The 17,541-nt window shown below is 57.1% G+C and overlaps 1 protein-coding gene and 1 long non-coding RNA gene across 15 annotated transcripts in view; both read left to right on the top strand.

Annotated features, from left to right (window-relative positions):
- Positions 1–6,900, top strand: part of FAM120B (family with sequence similarity 120 member B) — a 90,339-nt gene extending 83,439 nt beyond the window's left edge. For 11 of the 12 annotated variants that reach the window (XM_072831655.1, XM_072831653.1, XM_072831650.1 and 8 more), the window contains one exon: positions 5,949–6,900. In XM_072831655.1, coding sequence (XP_072687756.1) covers positions 5,949–6,562 — 614 coding nt within the window. In that variant the 3' untranslated portion in view covers positions 6,563–6,900. Of the gene's footprint in view, positions 1–4,863; positions 4,966–5,948 lie in introns of all 12 variants that reach the window. The other variant, XR_012033631.1, reaches the window with a different exon arrangement.
- A 3,995-nt stretch (positions 6,901–10,895) lies between these two features.
- Positions 10,896–16,672, top strand: LOC140636442 (uncharacterized). Of its 3 annotated transcripts, XR_012033629.1 has the most exons (5): positions 10,896–11,732; positions 12,036–12,158; positions 13,174–13,940; positions 14,798–14,937; positions 15,431–16,672. It is a non-coding gene; the product is annotated as an uncharacterized lncRNA (long non-coding RNA). The 3 variants fall into 3 exon arrangements; XR_012033628.1 differs by having other exon boundaries at positions 10,898–11,732; positions 14,798–16,672; XR_012033630.1 differs by lacking the exons at positions 14,798–14,937; positions 15,431–16,672 and adding an exon at positions 14,190–14,632 and having other exon boundaries at positions 10,898–11,732.
- Positions 16,673–17,541: the final 869 nt, after the last annotated feature.

The following is a 17,541-nucleotide window of genomic DNA, read 5'->3' as shown; positions in this document are numbered from 1 at the left end:
GGAAGGAGCCTCAGTGTCCATCGAAAGACGAATGGATAAAGAAGCTGTGGTCTATGTGTACAATATTAGTCATTAGAAATGACAAATACCCACCATTTGCTTCGACGTGGATGGAACTGGAGGGTATTATGCTGAGTGAAATAAGTCAATCGGAGAAGGACAAACATTTTATGGTCTCTTTCATTTGGGGAATATAAAAAATAGTGAAAGGGAATAAAAGGGAAAGGAGAAAAAAATGAGTGGGAAATATCAGAAAGGGAGATGGAACATGAGAGACTCCTAACTCTGGGAAACGAACTAGGGGTGATAGGGAGGGAGGTGGGCAGGGGGTGGGAGTGACTGGGTGATGGGCACTGAGGGGGGCACTTGATGGGATGAGCACTGGGTGTTATGCTATATGTGGGCAAATTGAACACCAATAAAAAATAAATTTATTTTTTAAAACAAGGGTCAGAGAAGTTAAAGAAATAATTGAAAACTGCCCTAACCTGGGGAAGGAAGCAGACATCAAGGTTCAGGAATCACAGAGTTCCAAATAGAATGTATCCAAAGAGGCCCACTACAACACACAATAAATAATATGGTAAAGGTTAAAAATAAGGGGAGTTTTAAAAGCAGCAATGGAAGAAACTAGTTACATACTAGGGAAACCCCATAAGACTGTTGGCTGATTTTAAGTAGAAACTTTGCAAACCAGAAGGGAGTGGCATGCTATAGTCAAAGTGTTAAAAGTTAAAAAAAAAAAAAAAAAAAACTGCAACCAAAAATACTTTATCCAACAAGACTGTCATTCAGAATAGAAGAAGAGAGAGAGTTTCCCAGACAAACAAGTTAAAGGAGTCCATCACTACTAAACTGGCCTTACAGGAAATGTTAAAGGGACTTCTTTAAGTGGAAAAGAAACAGTTCTGATTAGAAGTGAGAAAATTATGAAAGGAAAGGGGACTCACAAAGAGATATAAAATATGACAACATACACATAAAGCCTGGAGGAGGAGTAAAAATAAAGTTCTTTTAGAATGTATTTGGATATAAGTAACCAATGTAATATAAACTCCTATATACTGAGGATGGTATATGTGAACCTTGTGGTAACTACAAACCAAAAATTTATAATAGATATACAAAAAGTGAAGATAAAAACAAGACTAACAGTAAAGAAAGTCATCAGTCACAAGTAGAGCAAGAGAAGAACCAGGAAAACACTGCAAAAACAACCTGAAAACAACAAAATGGCAATGAGTACATAATGTATAAATAAGTTTTTAATGTAAATGGTCTAAATTCTCCTATTAAAAGACACAAAGTGATGGAATGGATAAAAACAAGACCCATCTATATGCTGCCTACAAGGACTCCCTTCCATCTAAAGACACATGCAGACTGAAAGTGAAGAGACGGATAAAGATATTCCATGAGAATGAAAGTGAAAAAAAAAATTGAGGTAGCAGTACTTGGGAAAAATTAACTTTAAAACAAGGACTGTAACAAACAAAGGAAGGGCATTACATAACGATAAAGGGATCAATTCAACAAGAGGGTATAACAATTGTAAATAGTTATATGGTGAACATTAGAGCACCTAAATACATAAACCACATACTAACACGTGAGAGGAGAAGTGGACAGTACTACAATAATGGTAGGGGGCTTTAACACCCCACTCACATCATGGATAGATCATCCAGGCAGAAAATCAATAAGGAAACCTTTCTTTGAATGGCACATTAGACCAGATGGACTTCACAGATAAAACAGAACATTTCATCCAAAAGCAAAATACACATTATTTTCAAGTGCCAATGGAACATTCTCCAGGATAAATCGCATGTTAGGCCATAGAACAAGTCTCAATAAATTTTAAAAGATTAAAAATCATGTCAAGCATCTTTTCCACCCACAGTGGTATGAAACTAGATGTCGATGACAAGGGGAAAAAACTGGACAAAAACAAACATGTGGAGGTTAAACAATATGATACTAAGCAACCAGTGGGTCAACAAAAAATCAAAAAGGAAATAAAAAAATACATGGAGACAAATGAAAATGAAACATAATGGTCCTAAGTTTTTGGGATGTTGCACAAGCAATTCTGAGAGGGGAACTTATAGCAATACAGACCCACATCAAGAAACAAGGAAAATCAGGCTAACCTAACACCTAAAGGAACTAGAAAAAGAAGAAATTCTGGACTTAGGAGAAGGAAAGAAATAATAAAGATCAGAGTGAAAATAAATAGAGACTAAAAATAAACTCCAGAAAAGATCAGTGAAACTGAGAGCTGGTTCTTAAGAGATAACCTTTGGCCAGATTTATCAAGAAAAGGAGAGGATCCAAATAAAATCAGAAATGAAGTAGAAGTAATAACTGACACCACAAAAATACGAGTTATAAGAGAATAGTATTAAAATTTTTTATGCCAACATATTGAACAACCTACAAGAAATGGTTACATTCCTAGAAACATAAATCTTCCAAATTGAATCAGTAAGAAAGAAAATCTGAACAGACCAGTTACTAGTAACAAAATTGAATTGGTAATCAAAAAACCCCCTTTAAACAAAAGTGCAGGACCAGGTGAATTGACGGAATCCAGAGATGCATTCTATCACTCATTTAAAGAAGAGTTAATGACTATTTTTCTCAAACTATTCGAAAAATAAAATAAAAGGTTTCAAATACATTTTTATGAGTCCAGCATTATCCTTATACCATTATCCTTATACCAAAACCAGACAAAGACATTACAAAAAAAGAAAACTGTAGGCCAGTATTCCTGATGAACTGTAAACTGTAGGCCAGTTTTCCTAGATGAAAAAATTCTCAACAAGATATTAGCAAACTGAACTTAACAATATGTTAAAAGGATCATTTAGGGACAGCTGGGGGGCTCAGTGGTTGAGCGTCCGCCCTCGGCCCAGGGCGTGATCCCGGGGTCCTGGGATCGAGTCCTGCATTGGGCTCCCTGCAGGGAGCCTGATGCCTGTGTCTCTGCCTCTCTCTCTCTCTCTCTCTCTCTCTGTGTGTCTCATGAATAAATAAAATCTTTAAAAAAAAAAGTATCATTCAGCACAGTCAAATGGGATTTATTTCAGGGATGCAAAGATGGTTCAATATCCACAAATCAGTAAACACACAATGTATCACATTAACAAAACAAAAATCATATGATCTTCTCACTAGATGCAGAGAAAAACTTTTGACAACATTCAACATCTCTTCATGATAAAAACTCAACAAAGTGAGTCTTTAGGGAACATCACCATAATAAAGTCCATATGTGACAAACCCACTGCTAACGTCATACTCAGTGGTGAAAACAGAGCTTTTCTCCTAACATCAAGACAGGATGTCTGGTTTTGCAACTTTTATTCAACAAAGTACTAGAAATCCTAGCCACAACAATTAGACAACAGAAAGAAATAAAAGGCATACACTTTGGTAAGGAAGTAGTAAAACTGTCAGTATTTGCAGACCACGTGTTCTACATAGAAAAACCTAAAGATTCCACCAAAAACTTTCTGACCTAGTAAGTAAATTCAGTAAAGTTGCAGAACACAAAATGAACGTACAAAATTCTGTTGCATACAGTAATAATGAAATAGAAAAAAAGAGAAATCAAGAAAAAAGTTCTATTTACAATTGCATCCAGAAGAATAAAATGTCTAGGAATAAATGGTTTTAATGAAGGGGTTGAAAGACCTACACTCTGAAAACTATAAAACACTAATGAAAGAAATTGAAGAAGATACAAACAAATGGAATGATATGCTGTGCTCATGGATTGGAAGAATTAATACCGCTTTAAGGTCTACAGGTTCAATTTTCCCTATTAAAATACCAATAGCATTTTTTTACACAACTAGAAAAAATAGTATTAAAATTTGTACAGAACCACAAAAGATCCTGAATAGCCAAAGCAATCTTGAGAAAGAGGTGCAATGTTGGAGGTATCACAACCCCAGATTTCCAGATATACTACAAAGGTATAATAATCAGAATAGTATGACCGTGGCACAAAAATGGACAGATGGATCGATGGAACAAAATAGCCCAGAAATAAACGCACAGTTATATGGCCAGTTAATCTATGACAAAGGGAAAAATACAATGAGAAAAAGTCTTTTCAATAAATGGCATTAGGAAAACTGGTCACTTGTAAAAGGATGAAACTGGACCACTTTCTTACACCATACACAAAAATAAACTGAAAATGGACTAAAGACCTGTGAGACCTGAAACCATCAAACTTATAGAAGAAAACCTAGGCAGTAATCTCTTCAATATCAGCCATAGAAATGTTTTTCTAAATAGGTGTCCTCAGGCAAGGGAAATAAAAGCAAAAATAAACAATTGAGACTACACCAAAATAAGATTTTGTACAGTGAAGAAAACCATCAACAAAACAAAAAGGCAACCTATTGAGTAGAAGATATTTGCAAATGATCTATCTGATACTCATATCCAAAATGTACAAAGAACTTACACAACTCAACACCAAAAAACCTCCAAATAATCTAATTTAAAACTGAGCAGAGGACCTGAATTAGACACTTTCCCAAAGAAGACATACAAATGGCCAACAGATACATGAACAGATGCTCAGCATCACCAATCATCTGGAAATACAATCAGAACCACGATGAGGTATCACCTTGTATCTGTTAGAATGGGTAAAATCCAAAAGGCAAGAGGTAACAAGTGATGGCACGGATGGGAATTAGAAGGAACCCTCGTGCGGTGTTGGGGGGATGTGATTTGGTGCAGCCACTGTGGGAAACAGTATGGAGGTCCCCCCAAAAAATAAAAATAGGAATGTCATATGATCCAGTAGTTCTCTTCCTGGGTGCTTACACAAAACAGGAACACTATTTGAGAAAGACGTGTGCATCCCCATGGTCACCGCAGTACGGACAGTAGCCAAGTTCTGGAAAGAACCCAAGTGCTGCCCGCCACAGATGAACGGTGAGGAGGGTGTGGTACGTGTTCGCAGGGAGGATGCTCAGCCGTAACACAAAGGGTCTCCACTGGCAGCAGCAGGGGTGGACCCAGGGGTATTATGGTAAATGAAATAAGACAGCGTGGGGGGTGGAGCCGCCCCCGAGGGCTCCCGAGGGGCACGGTGACCCAGCTCCTTACTCGGAGGAGTACGCCTGGAGAAGGGGGCAGGGGCCTGGCCGGCGACGGGCCAAGGCCAGTGTCCTCAGCAGGGATGGCCACAACCCGAGGGACGAGGCGGGGGCGGGGGGGACGGGCGCCACCCAGGCCCCTGCCTGCCCGTGTCTGCACCTTGGGGTGTGACGTCATGGAGCCAGTGCTCGCCATGGCTCTGCTCCTGCCCCGCAGCCTGTGGGACGGCACCCCTGAGGGTTGTGTCAGTCCCCCCGGGTCAGGGAGGGGTGCACATGCAGCATCCTGCACCGTGCAGGCCCACAGGGAGCACATGCTGCCGTGCTGAGGCCCTGCACACCACTTGTGAGAAGGGGCGATCTCGGCAAGACCACGCAGCAGGCCTGGAGAGGCCAGGAGCACGGTGCCCTGGGTCCTGGGAGCGGGAACGACCCCAGAATGTGGAGGGCGCCAGCACTCGGGGCCACGTGAGTGAGTGCATGGGGGGGGGGGCACACGGTCGGTCGGTGGCGTCAGGACAGGGCTTCGTGGCTGCACCTGTGATGATCAGCAGCGACCCACCATCCTCCATTCAGTTCAGGGTGTGCCCTCAGCTCATTGTGGAATCAGGCGGGGGACACCCATGGGACACACAGTCTCCTCTCCCACAAATGGGCCGCACATGCGCACAGGCACGCACACCCCGGCCGCTCCTGCCCTCCTGGGGATGGGAGACTGGTCCACCCCCGCCCCCTGACCCCCCCCCCCCCCCCCCCCCGCTGTGAGCTGGCGTGCAGGAGGCACTTGGCAGGGACGCTCACACGACACTTGTGTTGCAGGTGGTCCAACTGATGCCCGCCTGCGGGAGGAGGACACAGCAGCGGGGCAGGGACGGCCCCGGAAAGCAGGCCGCCAGGCGGAGCCCAGGGCGAGCAAGACAGTGCCTGCCCTGCCCAGACGCACGGCTGTGTGGACCATCCCACCTTCTGACCGTCAGCCAACGTGGACACCTGTGCAGAGAGCGAGAAACGATGGCCCAGTGTCAGCCGGGCCGCGGCAGCTCCTGGGGGCCGCAGCCTGGCCTGGGCTTGCCCGCCTGCCCTCAGACCCCGTGTCTTCGAGCCGCTGCCCTTGTGTCCCTTGTGCAAGTTTTAGCAAGTTATTTTCTGGGCGGTCCAGGCAGGCCCTTGGGAAAGTTCTCGGGGCTGTCGGGGCGCAGCACAGGGGCCTGTTCCTCGTTCAGGTGGCTCGGAAGTGCCGCCTGGGGAACGGGCACGATGGGTGGCATACTGTTTGTGCCAGGGACGGAGTGAGATCTGGAGCAAGCGGCGCCGGCCTGGTGGCTTGTGCAAGACTGGGACGCGCGGCCCCATCTCCCGTGCTCACGTCTGTGCACGAAGGAGGCGGCCAGCATGCCGACAGTGTCCTCGGCTCTGCTCCCCTTTTGTGTTGATGCTGACCTGTGACTCGCGCTTGTGGTCTCTGCCACGTATCAGTGGCTCGTCTGCTGTGGCCGCGACAGTGGAGACCCGCTCCTTTGTCCTGCCCTCTGCTTGCACCTCCGTCAGCGTCCTGCCCCGGGAGAGGCCTCCGGCGGCCCGCGAAGGCCAGCCCCCGCTCCCTGGGCCCGGCACCAGGGTCTCCACATAGGGGCCTCACTGAGTCCCCTGGGAACCCAAGTCGCCGCCGCTGCTCCTGCACGGCTCCGTAGCTGCCCGCACATGCGTCAGGCTCCTCAGTGCAGCTTTCATCCCCCGATGTCCTGTAAATAAAATGGAAGTAGATGATGAAGCAGGTAGTGGTGTTTCCACTGTCCCCAGCAGCTCCCGGTGGGCTGGCCAGCCCTGTGCCCGGGGACAGGGCCCCCCACAAGCCGGGCAGGCGGACACCCTCCCCGTGCCCATCACCACGGGCCCATGGCAGCCCCTAGAGCACGCCCGGTCCCTGACCCTGCGGCGCATCGGGTGTGGCTCCCCGGGCACCCCACTGGAGACCAGACGCAGCCGCGGGAAACAGATTGGTCTTCACTTGCGTGTGGTGTCCCCAGGAGCCCCTTCCGGAGGCCTGGAGAGGCAGAGGTCAGAGGCCCTGTGGCACCTGATGCTCCTGACCGTGTCTCAGTCCCCACGACCCTGCGGGACCCCCAAGGGCACACTGGCCTCAGCTTCACGTTCAGGCACATACGTCTCTGTGCCCTCAGTGCCCTTCGCCCTCCAGTGGAGGGTCCGTGTGGGGGGCAACAACCCTACAAGCTTTTATTTTTTTATTTTTTATTTTTAATTTTTATTTATTTATGATAGTCACACAGAGAGAGAGAGAGAGAGAGGCAGAGACACAGGCAGAGGGAGAAGCAGGCTCCATGCACCGGGAGCCCGACGTGGGATTCGATCCTGGGTCTCCAGGATCACGCCCTGGGCCGAAGACAGACGCTAAACCGCTGCGCCACCCAGGGATCCCCCTACAAGCTTTTAATAGAACCCAACAGGGACCAGGAATGTCTTCTAGGAACACATGGGGACTCTGTTTTCTCGCTAGCAGTTGGTGCACCTTGTCTTCTTGCCCCATTCTGCATGACACGGACCTGAGCTCTGCTCCTGGTGCCCAGGCGGCCCCTGGCATCCGGTGTCCCGTGTCCGGTCAGCCTTCAATCCCCAAGTTCCCGCAAAATGGCTTGAGACACACGCTCCCTTGTCTCGGTGCCTGTAGCTTTAAAATATGGGAAAAGCAAAATAATTCTAGTACATTAAGCCGCCGATCTATTTATTGGACCGAGTGCTTCAAGCCACAGCCCCCCGCGTACCCACATTGGGAAAGCCCGGCACTTGTTGAGGGGACGTTAGGAGAGTCAGCCACGGAAATAAGCTCCACCCGCCCTCGCAGAGCAGGTGACGAGCCCCAGCGCACTGCACCCCGATCCCAGGAACACCCCCTGTCCCGGGAACACACACACCCCCTCCCGGGAACACCCCAGATCCCTTGCCGAGGGCAGTGAGGGGTGGCCGCGTGTCCCGCACCCCGAAGTGGGGTGGGAGAGGTCACCCCCCGCGGTGCTCAGCTAACAGCCCTGGGGCCCCAGGAACTGGGCGCTGGGACGCTCACTGGCCGCTGGGCCCCTTGTCCGTCAGGACTTGTGCGGGGGCGACGGGGGAGGCCGGGGGCTCTGTGTGGCCCGGGGCTCCCAGTAGCCTGGAGGCCATGGGGAGCCCTAGCACCCTGGGCTCTTGCACGGCGGCCCCCAGCAGCAGCACCCCAGCTGTGCGGCCTTCCCGCGGGCAGCACCCACACGGGTGGCCGGCCATCGCCCAGAGGGAGACTCCCAGGGGGATCGTGTGCAGGGCCCGCGGGGGCCGAGGGAGAGGCGGCCTCCTGGGGCGCCAGGATCTGGGGTGGCACAGACCGGGAGCGGGCGTGGGCCCCCCCGGAGGCCCTGCGCATCGCGGGAAGGAGCGTGTGGCCCGGGGCGCGGCGCGACCAGGGGCACCCAGGGACCGTCCCTCGTGGCCGCCAGACCCGGGCCCGCCAGCACTTGGCCTCCTGCGAAGACTCCTGCAGCCGGGAGGGACGTGCCCAGCGGCCGCCAACCTGCGCCCCAGGAGGGCCCGGCGGTGTCTGGCCAGCGGGGCGGGCGCAGACCATCCCTCCCGGTGGCCACGTCCCGCCCGATGCCCTTACGCAGGAATCTGTGCCCGTGTTGTGTGGTCTGACCCCCCTCGAGCTTAGCCTTTCCAACGCCGGGGCCCCCAGTAGTCGGGCCGTCTTCCCGGGGCTCCTGGGACCCCTGAGTCGTGGCTCCGCTCACTCGCGCTGATTGAGCAACGACTGTGCGCCACGTGGGGGCCGCGTGGGGGCCTCGTGGGGCAGGCCCTGGCTCGTCACAGCCACGGTGACCGGTTCGGGCACCTGCAGTCAGGGCTGTGGCGTTTGCTAGGAAACCAAAGAAAAATGTGTGGTTGCTCTGGCGCAAAGAAAGGCCCCCCCACCTTCTGGTCTTATGTGATCAGCACCAAGGACGGAATTTGGTCATTGTTTCCTGAGCGCCTACTGTATGCTCCTGACTCACCCCAGACCTATAATAGTCACTGAAAATTCCAAAGCCCAAAAGAGAGAACAAAGATTACAACATAAAGGTGTTCTGAGCCGCGGGAAGGCGGTTAGCCAGCCAGGTGCCATCCCCAGACCTGGGAGCGGAAGCCCCACGGCGCCTCCACAGACCCCGGGCACAGCAGCCTTCTGTCCGTCCGCACGGTCATCCAGACGACTTGGACGGTGGGGGGGCGCTCAGGGTGTCCTGTGCCAGCAGCCTCTGTGACCGCCCAGTTCTGGGCCTCACGCCTGGGTCCTGCTTCCCTGGAGGGCTCCCAGGCGGTGGTGGCGCAGCTTGGAGGGGAGGGGTGTCTGGGACACTCAGCTCTTAAGTGACAGAAGGGCTCCTCAGAGGCCATCGCCCCAGGCCCACCCTGCCTGGCCCTCAAGACCGAGAGCAGTGGAGACGAGCAGAAATACAAACGTCCTCCACACACACCTTGGAACCCGTAGCCCTTCCTGTAGGGCCTCAGAAGGCCCGTCAGCCCGGGACACAGTTGACTCGCTTGGCACGCGTAGGGCCAGGGAGTTCCTGCCTTTGATTCTCAAAGTGCACGTGGAGAGAAGCGGTGTTCTGTGCCCTCCGTCCCCACCGCGGTGGTCCCCGAGTGCCGTCCACACTGTCACCCTGCCCGTGGGTGCAGGAGGTGGGCTTCCTGCAGACCACAGAGGGCGGGAGACCCCCGGAAGCCCCACCCGTCGTCCTGCCCTCGTGGTGTCGCGGCGAGGCCCCAGGGTCATGGGGCGTCCCAGCCCGCTCGCCACCACCCACCGAATGCCACAGCCGCTGCTTTCATCCAGACGATTTCCTGGGGCACACCCGCTTCCTCGAAGACCCCTGCAGACCCGCGGAGAGTCGAGGCCTGTTCCCTGGACTGTTCCTCTGGTTCTGGCTTAACCAGGAGGGATGCGGACGTGGACGTTATAACGTAAGTAGCCTCAGGGACAACACCCAGAGGGACTGTCGGCTCCTGTGAGCTGTTCCGTGCTGGTAAATCCAGGGGAGCACAGACGTGGCCTCTGCCCCCAGCACCTTGTGCACACCTGGCAGGTGGCCCGGGGCAGCCTCCGGAGGAGGCCGGCCTTTGTTTTTGCTTTGTTTTGTAAGATTTTATTTATTTATCCATGAGAAACACAGAGAGAGAGGCAGAGACCCAGGCAGAGGGGGAAGCAGGCTCCACGCAGGGAGCCCGACATGGGACTCGATCCCGGGTCTCCAGGATCCCACCTGGGACGAAGGCAGGCACTAAACCGCTGAGCCACCGGGGCTGCCCATTGGCCTTTGTTTTTAAACAGACTGAGGTTGTCTCCCAATTTGCCCTGGAAAGGACAACTACCCTGACCTTTCTGATCACTTCCTGCTGGCAGGTCGCTGGCGGTGTCTGACCTGGAAGCAGCTTGGGGGCATCGCCGGGGCCTCCCCGGGCCACTCGGGAGGAAGCTGCCCAGGACGTCCCCTCCAGGGACAGGCCCTGAGAGCCACGCCAGCGAACAGTGAGTTAGCGAGCCCTGGACCATCGGGCACACCCAGCAGCCGGGCGGCCGGGCCGGTGGGCGCTGCTCTGCGCACACTCGCAGCGGGTGAGACATGTGCCCAACCTGCAGACCCGCAGAGATGAGCCACAGGCCCGGCTCCGCGCCTGTGCACGGGGGGGGGGGGGGGGGGGGGGGGGGGGGGGGGGGTGGGGGGGGAGTGTGCCCGCCTGCCTGGTGGTGGGGCTCCCCGCCCAGGCCACACACGGTGCCTCCCTGTGCCCAGTGACCGTGCGACCCCAGCCCTCAACCCGGTGGCCGGCCGGGAACCCAGGGTGTCTCTGGGACCTTCAGTTGCGCGGCTGCGGACTGTGCACCAGCGTGGGCTGGTCTGTGCGCCTCGGCGGAGCCTGAGATCCGACCTCACTTCACGGGGCCAAGCCAGATGCAGGGACTAAAATGGGCTTGTGGGCGCGGGAGGAGCATCACTGGGCCCCGTGCGAGCCGGTGGCCCTGGTGTGAGTCGCATTTCAGCCCTCGCCTCTCCTCCCTGGGCCCATCTCTGCCCCCGCCTGGAAAATGCTCCACATGTTGGATTTCTTCTGGAAAAGCCACGGAAACGAGGTGGGAGCCGCAGACAGCCCGATGGCGGCAGGGCTGCTCATTGGGGGCCCCAGGAGCTGTGGCCTGTGCCCCCCCTCCGGGCGGACCCTGAGGAGCAAACAGCCTGTGCGCCCCCCGGGTGGGGCCCCCGAGGAGCAGCGGCCCATGCACCCCCCACCCCGTGGGGACCCCGAGGAGCAGCGGCATGTGCGCCCCCCGGGTGCAGCCCTGAGCCAGGCCCCGCGCCCCACCACCGCTGGCGGCCTGCACAGAGCCAGCGAGAGGCAGAGGGGACACGTCGCCGAGAGCCCTGCCCACCCTCCATCTGTGCCCGTGTCAGGGCTTACGGAGCATATGCTGCCTGTTGCTCACTGACCATCTGCTCCCGAGCTGATGAAGTGTCCCCGTTACCGTGGCAACAGAGTCCTTGATTGGCGGTGGCACCACAAACATTCCCTGCTCAGGTTTCTCTTTTATCTGTGCTCCGGAATGGTGGTGGGGGAGGGGGCCTGGGGGAGGGGAGGGGAGGGGAGGGAAGGGGAGGGAGGCCTGGGAAGGGGCGGGGCGGGGCTGGAGAGGAGGGGGGTGGGCAGGGCGGGGGCGGGACTGAGAGGCAGGTTCCCCTCTTCCCTTCTCCCGCTCTCCTGCCGCTTCCCGCCCCTCCCTCGCCCCTTCCTGCCCCTTCTTGCCCTCCCCCGCCCCTCCTCCCTCTCCCCCCCACCCCCCCACCCCCCCCCCCGCCCGGTCTTCTCCTGTCCTGTGAGCAGGTGCCCCAGGGAGTTGAGCTGACCAGGCAGGGCCCGTCGGGCTTTCCCTGCACCTGGAGGCTCCCGGGGCAGGCGCCCTCCTGAGTCCTCCGCTTCCTGCCTGGGTGACCGTCCGCAAAGCAGGCAGGTGTCCCCTCCACTGAGGCATCGGTCACCTGCCGAGGGGTGAGAGGTCTGGGGCGAGACAAAACCTTTGTTGCGTCCTGGGAACTGGACCCAGCGCAGGGGCAGCCCACTTGTCCCCTGGGCCCGGCAGCAGCTTCCGTGGGGCTGTGACTCGGGGCCTTCCCTCTGGGCCAGGGCGGCGCGTGTGTCTGGGGGCGCCGCTGCACCCCTGCAGGCTCTGGAGCCCCCTGCCCTCTGGGCCTCAGGCGCGGATTCCTGGGGTCCCTGGGGATCTCGTGGCTGAGGGGGAGCTGCCCTTTGGGTCACAGTGAGCAGCTCACCACGCCCTCCCACGGCCCTTCCTGCCTGGAAGCAAGAAGGCCCCGAGTCACCACTGCTCCCCCCGCCCCCGGACTTCATGGAGTCCCCTTTAAGGGTCTTAAGGGCTCATTTGTGGCTAATTTTAGAAAGTCCCTTCAGTCACGGAGGCCAGTGTCACTGCTGTGGTCTCAGTGTCCCCCACTCCCCCCGTACGGTCACTTTACCCTGAGCTCTGCAGTGGCCCTCACCCCTCCCCACACCTGGGGTGACCTGCGGTCTGTCCTCCCAAACCCTCCTGCAAACTCCAATCGCACCAGCTTCTCTGGGGCCCCATTCATATGCACCTGCATGTCCATCTGGGCATGGACACGTGCACGTGTGTGTCCGCCTGCGTTCCCTCTGGGTGTCCACATGCACGCGTGTGTGTCCATGTGCAGTGCCCTCCTGGTGCTTGTCCAGCAGGGAGTCCTTCCTTGTCTTGTAGGAACCTGAGCTTCATACAGCAAACTCTTTGTTGTTTATTAAATTACATTTTATGAGCATAAAATAATGCTTTTTAAATAGAATTAAAATCTGGCCTCCAAACAACTTCCAAATTAACCAACAAACGTGCCGGGAGCCAATCAAACTTGGAATTTTACCAAAAACACAACTCCTGCTATTAAAATATAAATTTCTCCCTCAGTATCATTTATCTTTTCATTTCCAACAGACACACATCAAAGACCCATTTCCAGCTCACGTGGGTACGGTTCTGGCTGCGCCGCTTCCCCGTCTGTTCCAAGCACGGAAGCAGAAAGCTCCCCTCGGTTATTTTTGGGGTGTAACTGACACTCCGTGTCCCGCGTGTCAGGGTGCAACATACTGATTCAACTTCCAGTGTGTTTCAGTGAAGCAAGCAGAACTTTGACAACAAAGAAATCAGTAAATAGAAGAGCATCGATTGATCTAATATATAAGTAATGGTGGAAATCTAACCTGGCAGTGTGCGGAAAGGAGCATATACTGTGACCAAGCGTTTTTTTCCAGTGGAGCAGGACTAGCCCAATATCAGACCTACTGATGTAAACCACCGTTTAATAGAACAAAAAGGAAGAACACGATCATCTCCACAGATGCTGACAAAACACTGGATGGATTCAACGTTCATTCTCTTTTTAAAATGCCCCCAGTGAAACAGTGATTGATAAACACGTCCTTAATGGCACGACGGTGTGTCCCAACCTGAAAGCCACGCGGTGCCACTGCCTCCCCGGGGGGTTGAGGCCCCGGAGCTGACTTGGTGTCAGTGTCAGAACCACACGAAACCCCTAGGGACACAGCTGAAGGAAATGTGCAAACATGTAAGAGAATTTGGGGGGCTGTATAAAATCAGAAATAAGGCCCGCTAGGAATCCCCTGGAAGGAGAGACTCCATTTATCAGGACCCAACAGCCACGAGTGTGCCAGAAGGGATCGGGGTGCTCCACTGCAAGAAAGGTGGGCAGTGCCTCTGGGGGGCCCCTTGCCCTCCACCACCCAAGCCCCGGGCTTCCCCTCCTTCTGCACCCTGCGGCCCTGACACATGGTCCCCAGGGTCCCTGCGGAGGGCGAGGGGCACCCAGACCCCGGCGTCCTGTGGGCCCGGGAGGGGACCCCCCGCCCCTGGGCGCTGGACGCTCCTGGGCCTGTGGGGGCAACACGGACGGCCCCTCGCCCGCCACGCAGGCCCCACTTTGTCCTTCACAGAATCACACCCGAAGGCCCCGGACCGCAGACCCCTGCTTGCTCGTGCCCTGGGGCAGCCCCTCCCGCGCCCCCCACGCACCCCCAGGGCAGGACCTGTGGGCCCGGGCCTGGTTGGTTCATTGGAGATTGAACCGAACCGTGGGCGGCTTCCTGGGCCTGTGCAGTGGCTCCTCCCCGCGGACCCGCTGCCCGGCCGCCCTGCGTGGGGGACACTGGGCGGGGGCTGCGCCTTGGAGGTGGCAGCCTTGTCTCCCTGAGGGTCAGTTCCCGGGGAGATGCCGCTCGGAACCCCAGCCTTGGGTCCCTCCTCCTTACGACGTAAACCTCCTCGGGCCTCGGTGCACCTGCTGCTCAGCTGTTCAGCGCCACTGAGCTCTCGCAGGTGGCATCGGGGTCTGACTGGGCCTAGGACCTGGAGCAGGACGGGCCCCCTGGTGCGGGGATCTGAGGGCGGGAGGGGGTGGGAGGGGGAAGTAAGGGGCGGGGCGGGGAGCAGCCCAGGCCACCCATCCCAGCCTTGCCCTGTGCCAAGGCTGACGGCCTCTGTGCCTTCATGGGGGAGCCCGGGACCCCACGGTGTGACCTGGGCATCCTCCGTGCCCCTGCAGCACGCACAGGTGTGCACAGAGATGCACACACGTGCACGCACACGCATCAAGCAGCCGCACAGGTGCCCACAGCCGGGCAGCCTCCCAGGACAGGCTCCAGCCCTTCCCTCCTGTGGCTTCCTGGACTCCATGGCTGAGGGGTAGGGATGCCGCGGTGGTTCCCTCCCCCTCATGTCCTCCCCCGCATGTCCTCCCCCGCGTGTCCTCCCCACTGAGCCCTGCCGGGAGCCCCCCGGCCGCCTGGTCCCTGCACCAGCAGGCTCCATGGCCCCAGCCCCGGCGGTGGGCCCTGCCGCCTTCCAAGCACAGACCCGCTGACCATCTAGCGCCGGGCGCTGTGTCCGGGCCCCCAGACCTTGCACGCCCGTGCCCTGTGCCCCATGCCCCCACCCATTTCTGTGTTCAGTTGCCGGCAGGCAGCCTGCTTGTGCCGCGTCACGGTCCCAGGGAGACAAGGCCTCGCCACCTTGCACGACCCCCCAGCTGTGCTCCGTCCAGGGCGATGGACTCGGCTGCTGGCCGCGGGGGGGCACAGCTGTTCACACGCGCGCTGGGAAGCAGGTCGGCCCCTGCGGGGGGCAAACACACTGCGATGTTGCAGCGCGTGCTGGGGCCCCCCTGCCTCGCCCGCAGGACCCCGTGCCCTCCGCCCAGCCCCACATGCTGACGGGTGCGGCCGGCCCGGAGGTGCAGGGAACACAAACCGGGCATCTGGAAGAGACTCAGGAGAGCGAAGAATGGGACCAACCAGGAGGAATGGCCCGCAGACCCCAGCTCCCGCCGGGAGGTGCCCCCTGAAGGGGGCGGGCGACTCGGCCGGACTGCGCAGGGCGGGTGGCAGGGCTGGCCTTGGGCACAGGAGCCACGGCCTGGTGGCCCTGCATACACGCTCTGCAGCCTCGTCCCACCGGCCTGGCTGTGGCCCCATTAGCCCTGCTGGCCACGTGCTGGGTCCTTCCTGGCCGGGCGCCCTCCCACCACTCCTCTCACCCACGTCCTCCCTCCGTTCTTGGTGCCGGGCCGTCGAGGCCACCGCAGGGACGTCTCCCAGGGCGGCAGGGTTCCCTCGGATGGCCCAGGCCCCGGGGCTGCACTGCCCCCTCCCCGGGCCCCAGCCACTGCGGCTTTCTGAGCAGTCTTCCCGCCAGGGCCCGGGTGGGGGAGCAGCCTGGCGCTGACCCGCCGGGATGAGCACAGTCAGGACGTGGAAGGCCAGCGACAGGACCGCTGCACAGGCCGGCTTGCAGACTGGCTGTGTGACCGTCGGCCAGGAACTCGTCCTCCCTGGGCCTGTCTCCTCGGCTCGGAAGGAGGACCCAAGCCACGGGAGGCCCGTGCGAGGACGTCCGTGCAGCGGGTTAACAGTCCCTCAAGCAGCACGAGGCTCTTCCTTCCCCAGGGAGCCCCGCGTGGAGCCCCCAGTGCAGGAGCACAGCTCAGTGGCACCGGGAACCACAGGCGAGTCGCAGTCCTTGCTTTGTCAGCTGAGCTGCTGCCCCGAGGACAGGAGCAGGGCCCTCTGCAGGCCGCGGCCGCTCCGGGGTGCAAAAACAGCTGGGGGATAAAAAAAAAAAAAAAAAAAAAAAAAAAAAAAAAAAAAAACAGCTGGGGGCCCCAGGAGCCGGCCCCGCGGGCCGGCGTCCACCTCGGTCACCTCGCTGACTCCGGCAGAGGCGCGGCTACTGCTCTCGTGCCCGAAGCACCGTATTGCACCAGAGGTTCGGTGTGTTGCCGCGATCTCGGGATGAGGGCGGTGCGGCCCCTCGACGGGGGCCTCGGTGTTCTCTGCTCGCCTCCCACCCTTCCGGCAGATCCTCAAACTCAGGAATTGTGAGAATGCTTTAGGCTGTTAAAGTGCCAATTCAGTGAGCTTAATGTGCGTGTGAACCTGTGCCTGTGCGCCCGTGGCTGTGTGCCGTACGCGTGCACTAATGGCATCTCTGGACAGCTGCTGCTGACGCCAAGTGTGCATTCGGGGCTTGTGCAGGAGGCACCGGGGCTGCCCAGCGGCTGCCACATCACCTGCCTCCCCTTCTCTGCTCAGCTCAGGCTGAGCCCAGCCCCTCGGAACCACCGCGATCCCCCGTCCGCTGCAGGAGACCCCGTTACTTTAGGGGACACGGGGTCCCCCCCTCTTCCGGAGGGGGCGGGGGCGGGGGGCCTGGAGGAGGCAGAGAGGACACGGGGCTCTGCACGGAGCAGGTGCCCCTCCTGCGGGCACCACCCCCAGCCCTGCTTGCCCTGAGGGAAGACGGAGCAGGGCAGGGCCCAGTGTCCCTCGTCGCCTCCCACCAGGGCCTCCAACGTCCTTCCCCAGGTGACGTCCTCACTGCCCACCTCTGGGTCCTCTGGGCACCACAAACAGCCCCCACTCTGGGAAGCGAGGTGCCCCCGAGGCTCCTCAGGCCAAGCCGGGGGGCTTCGGGCCTCGGGCGGGGGGTCAGGCTCTCAGCAGAGGGGGGGTGACGGAGAACGCGAGCGCCGGGCCCCTGGCCGCCTGGGCCGCTTGCTTTCTGACAAGACCTGGCTGGTGCCTTTGGCTCAGAGCAAGGGGACTGTCTGTGACCCGAACCTGTGTTTCAGCGATTGCTGACTTCAGCCCTCCTTCGGCCACGTTTTCTTTCCTTCCAAGAGGGGCGGGTAAGATGCCGAGACCCTGCTGGCGGATCTCAGACCGTGCACAGGACCGTGGGCGCCGGGCCCCGCCCGGGGTTCAGGACCAGGTGGGCCCGGGAAGCTGCATT

Source organism: Canis lupus, chromosome 7, assembly GCF_048164855.1.
Source record: "Canis lupus baileyi chromosome 7, mCanLup2.hap1, whole genome shotgun sequence".
Lineage (NCBI taxonomy): Eukaryota > Metazoa > Chordata > Mammalia > Carnivora > Canidae > Canis > Canis lupus.
This window is presented reverse-complemented; position numbering and strand designations above follow the sequence as displayed.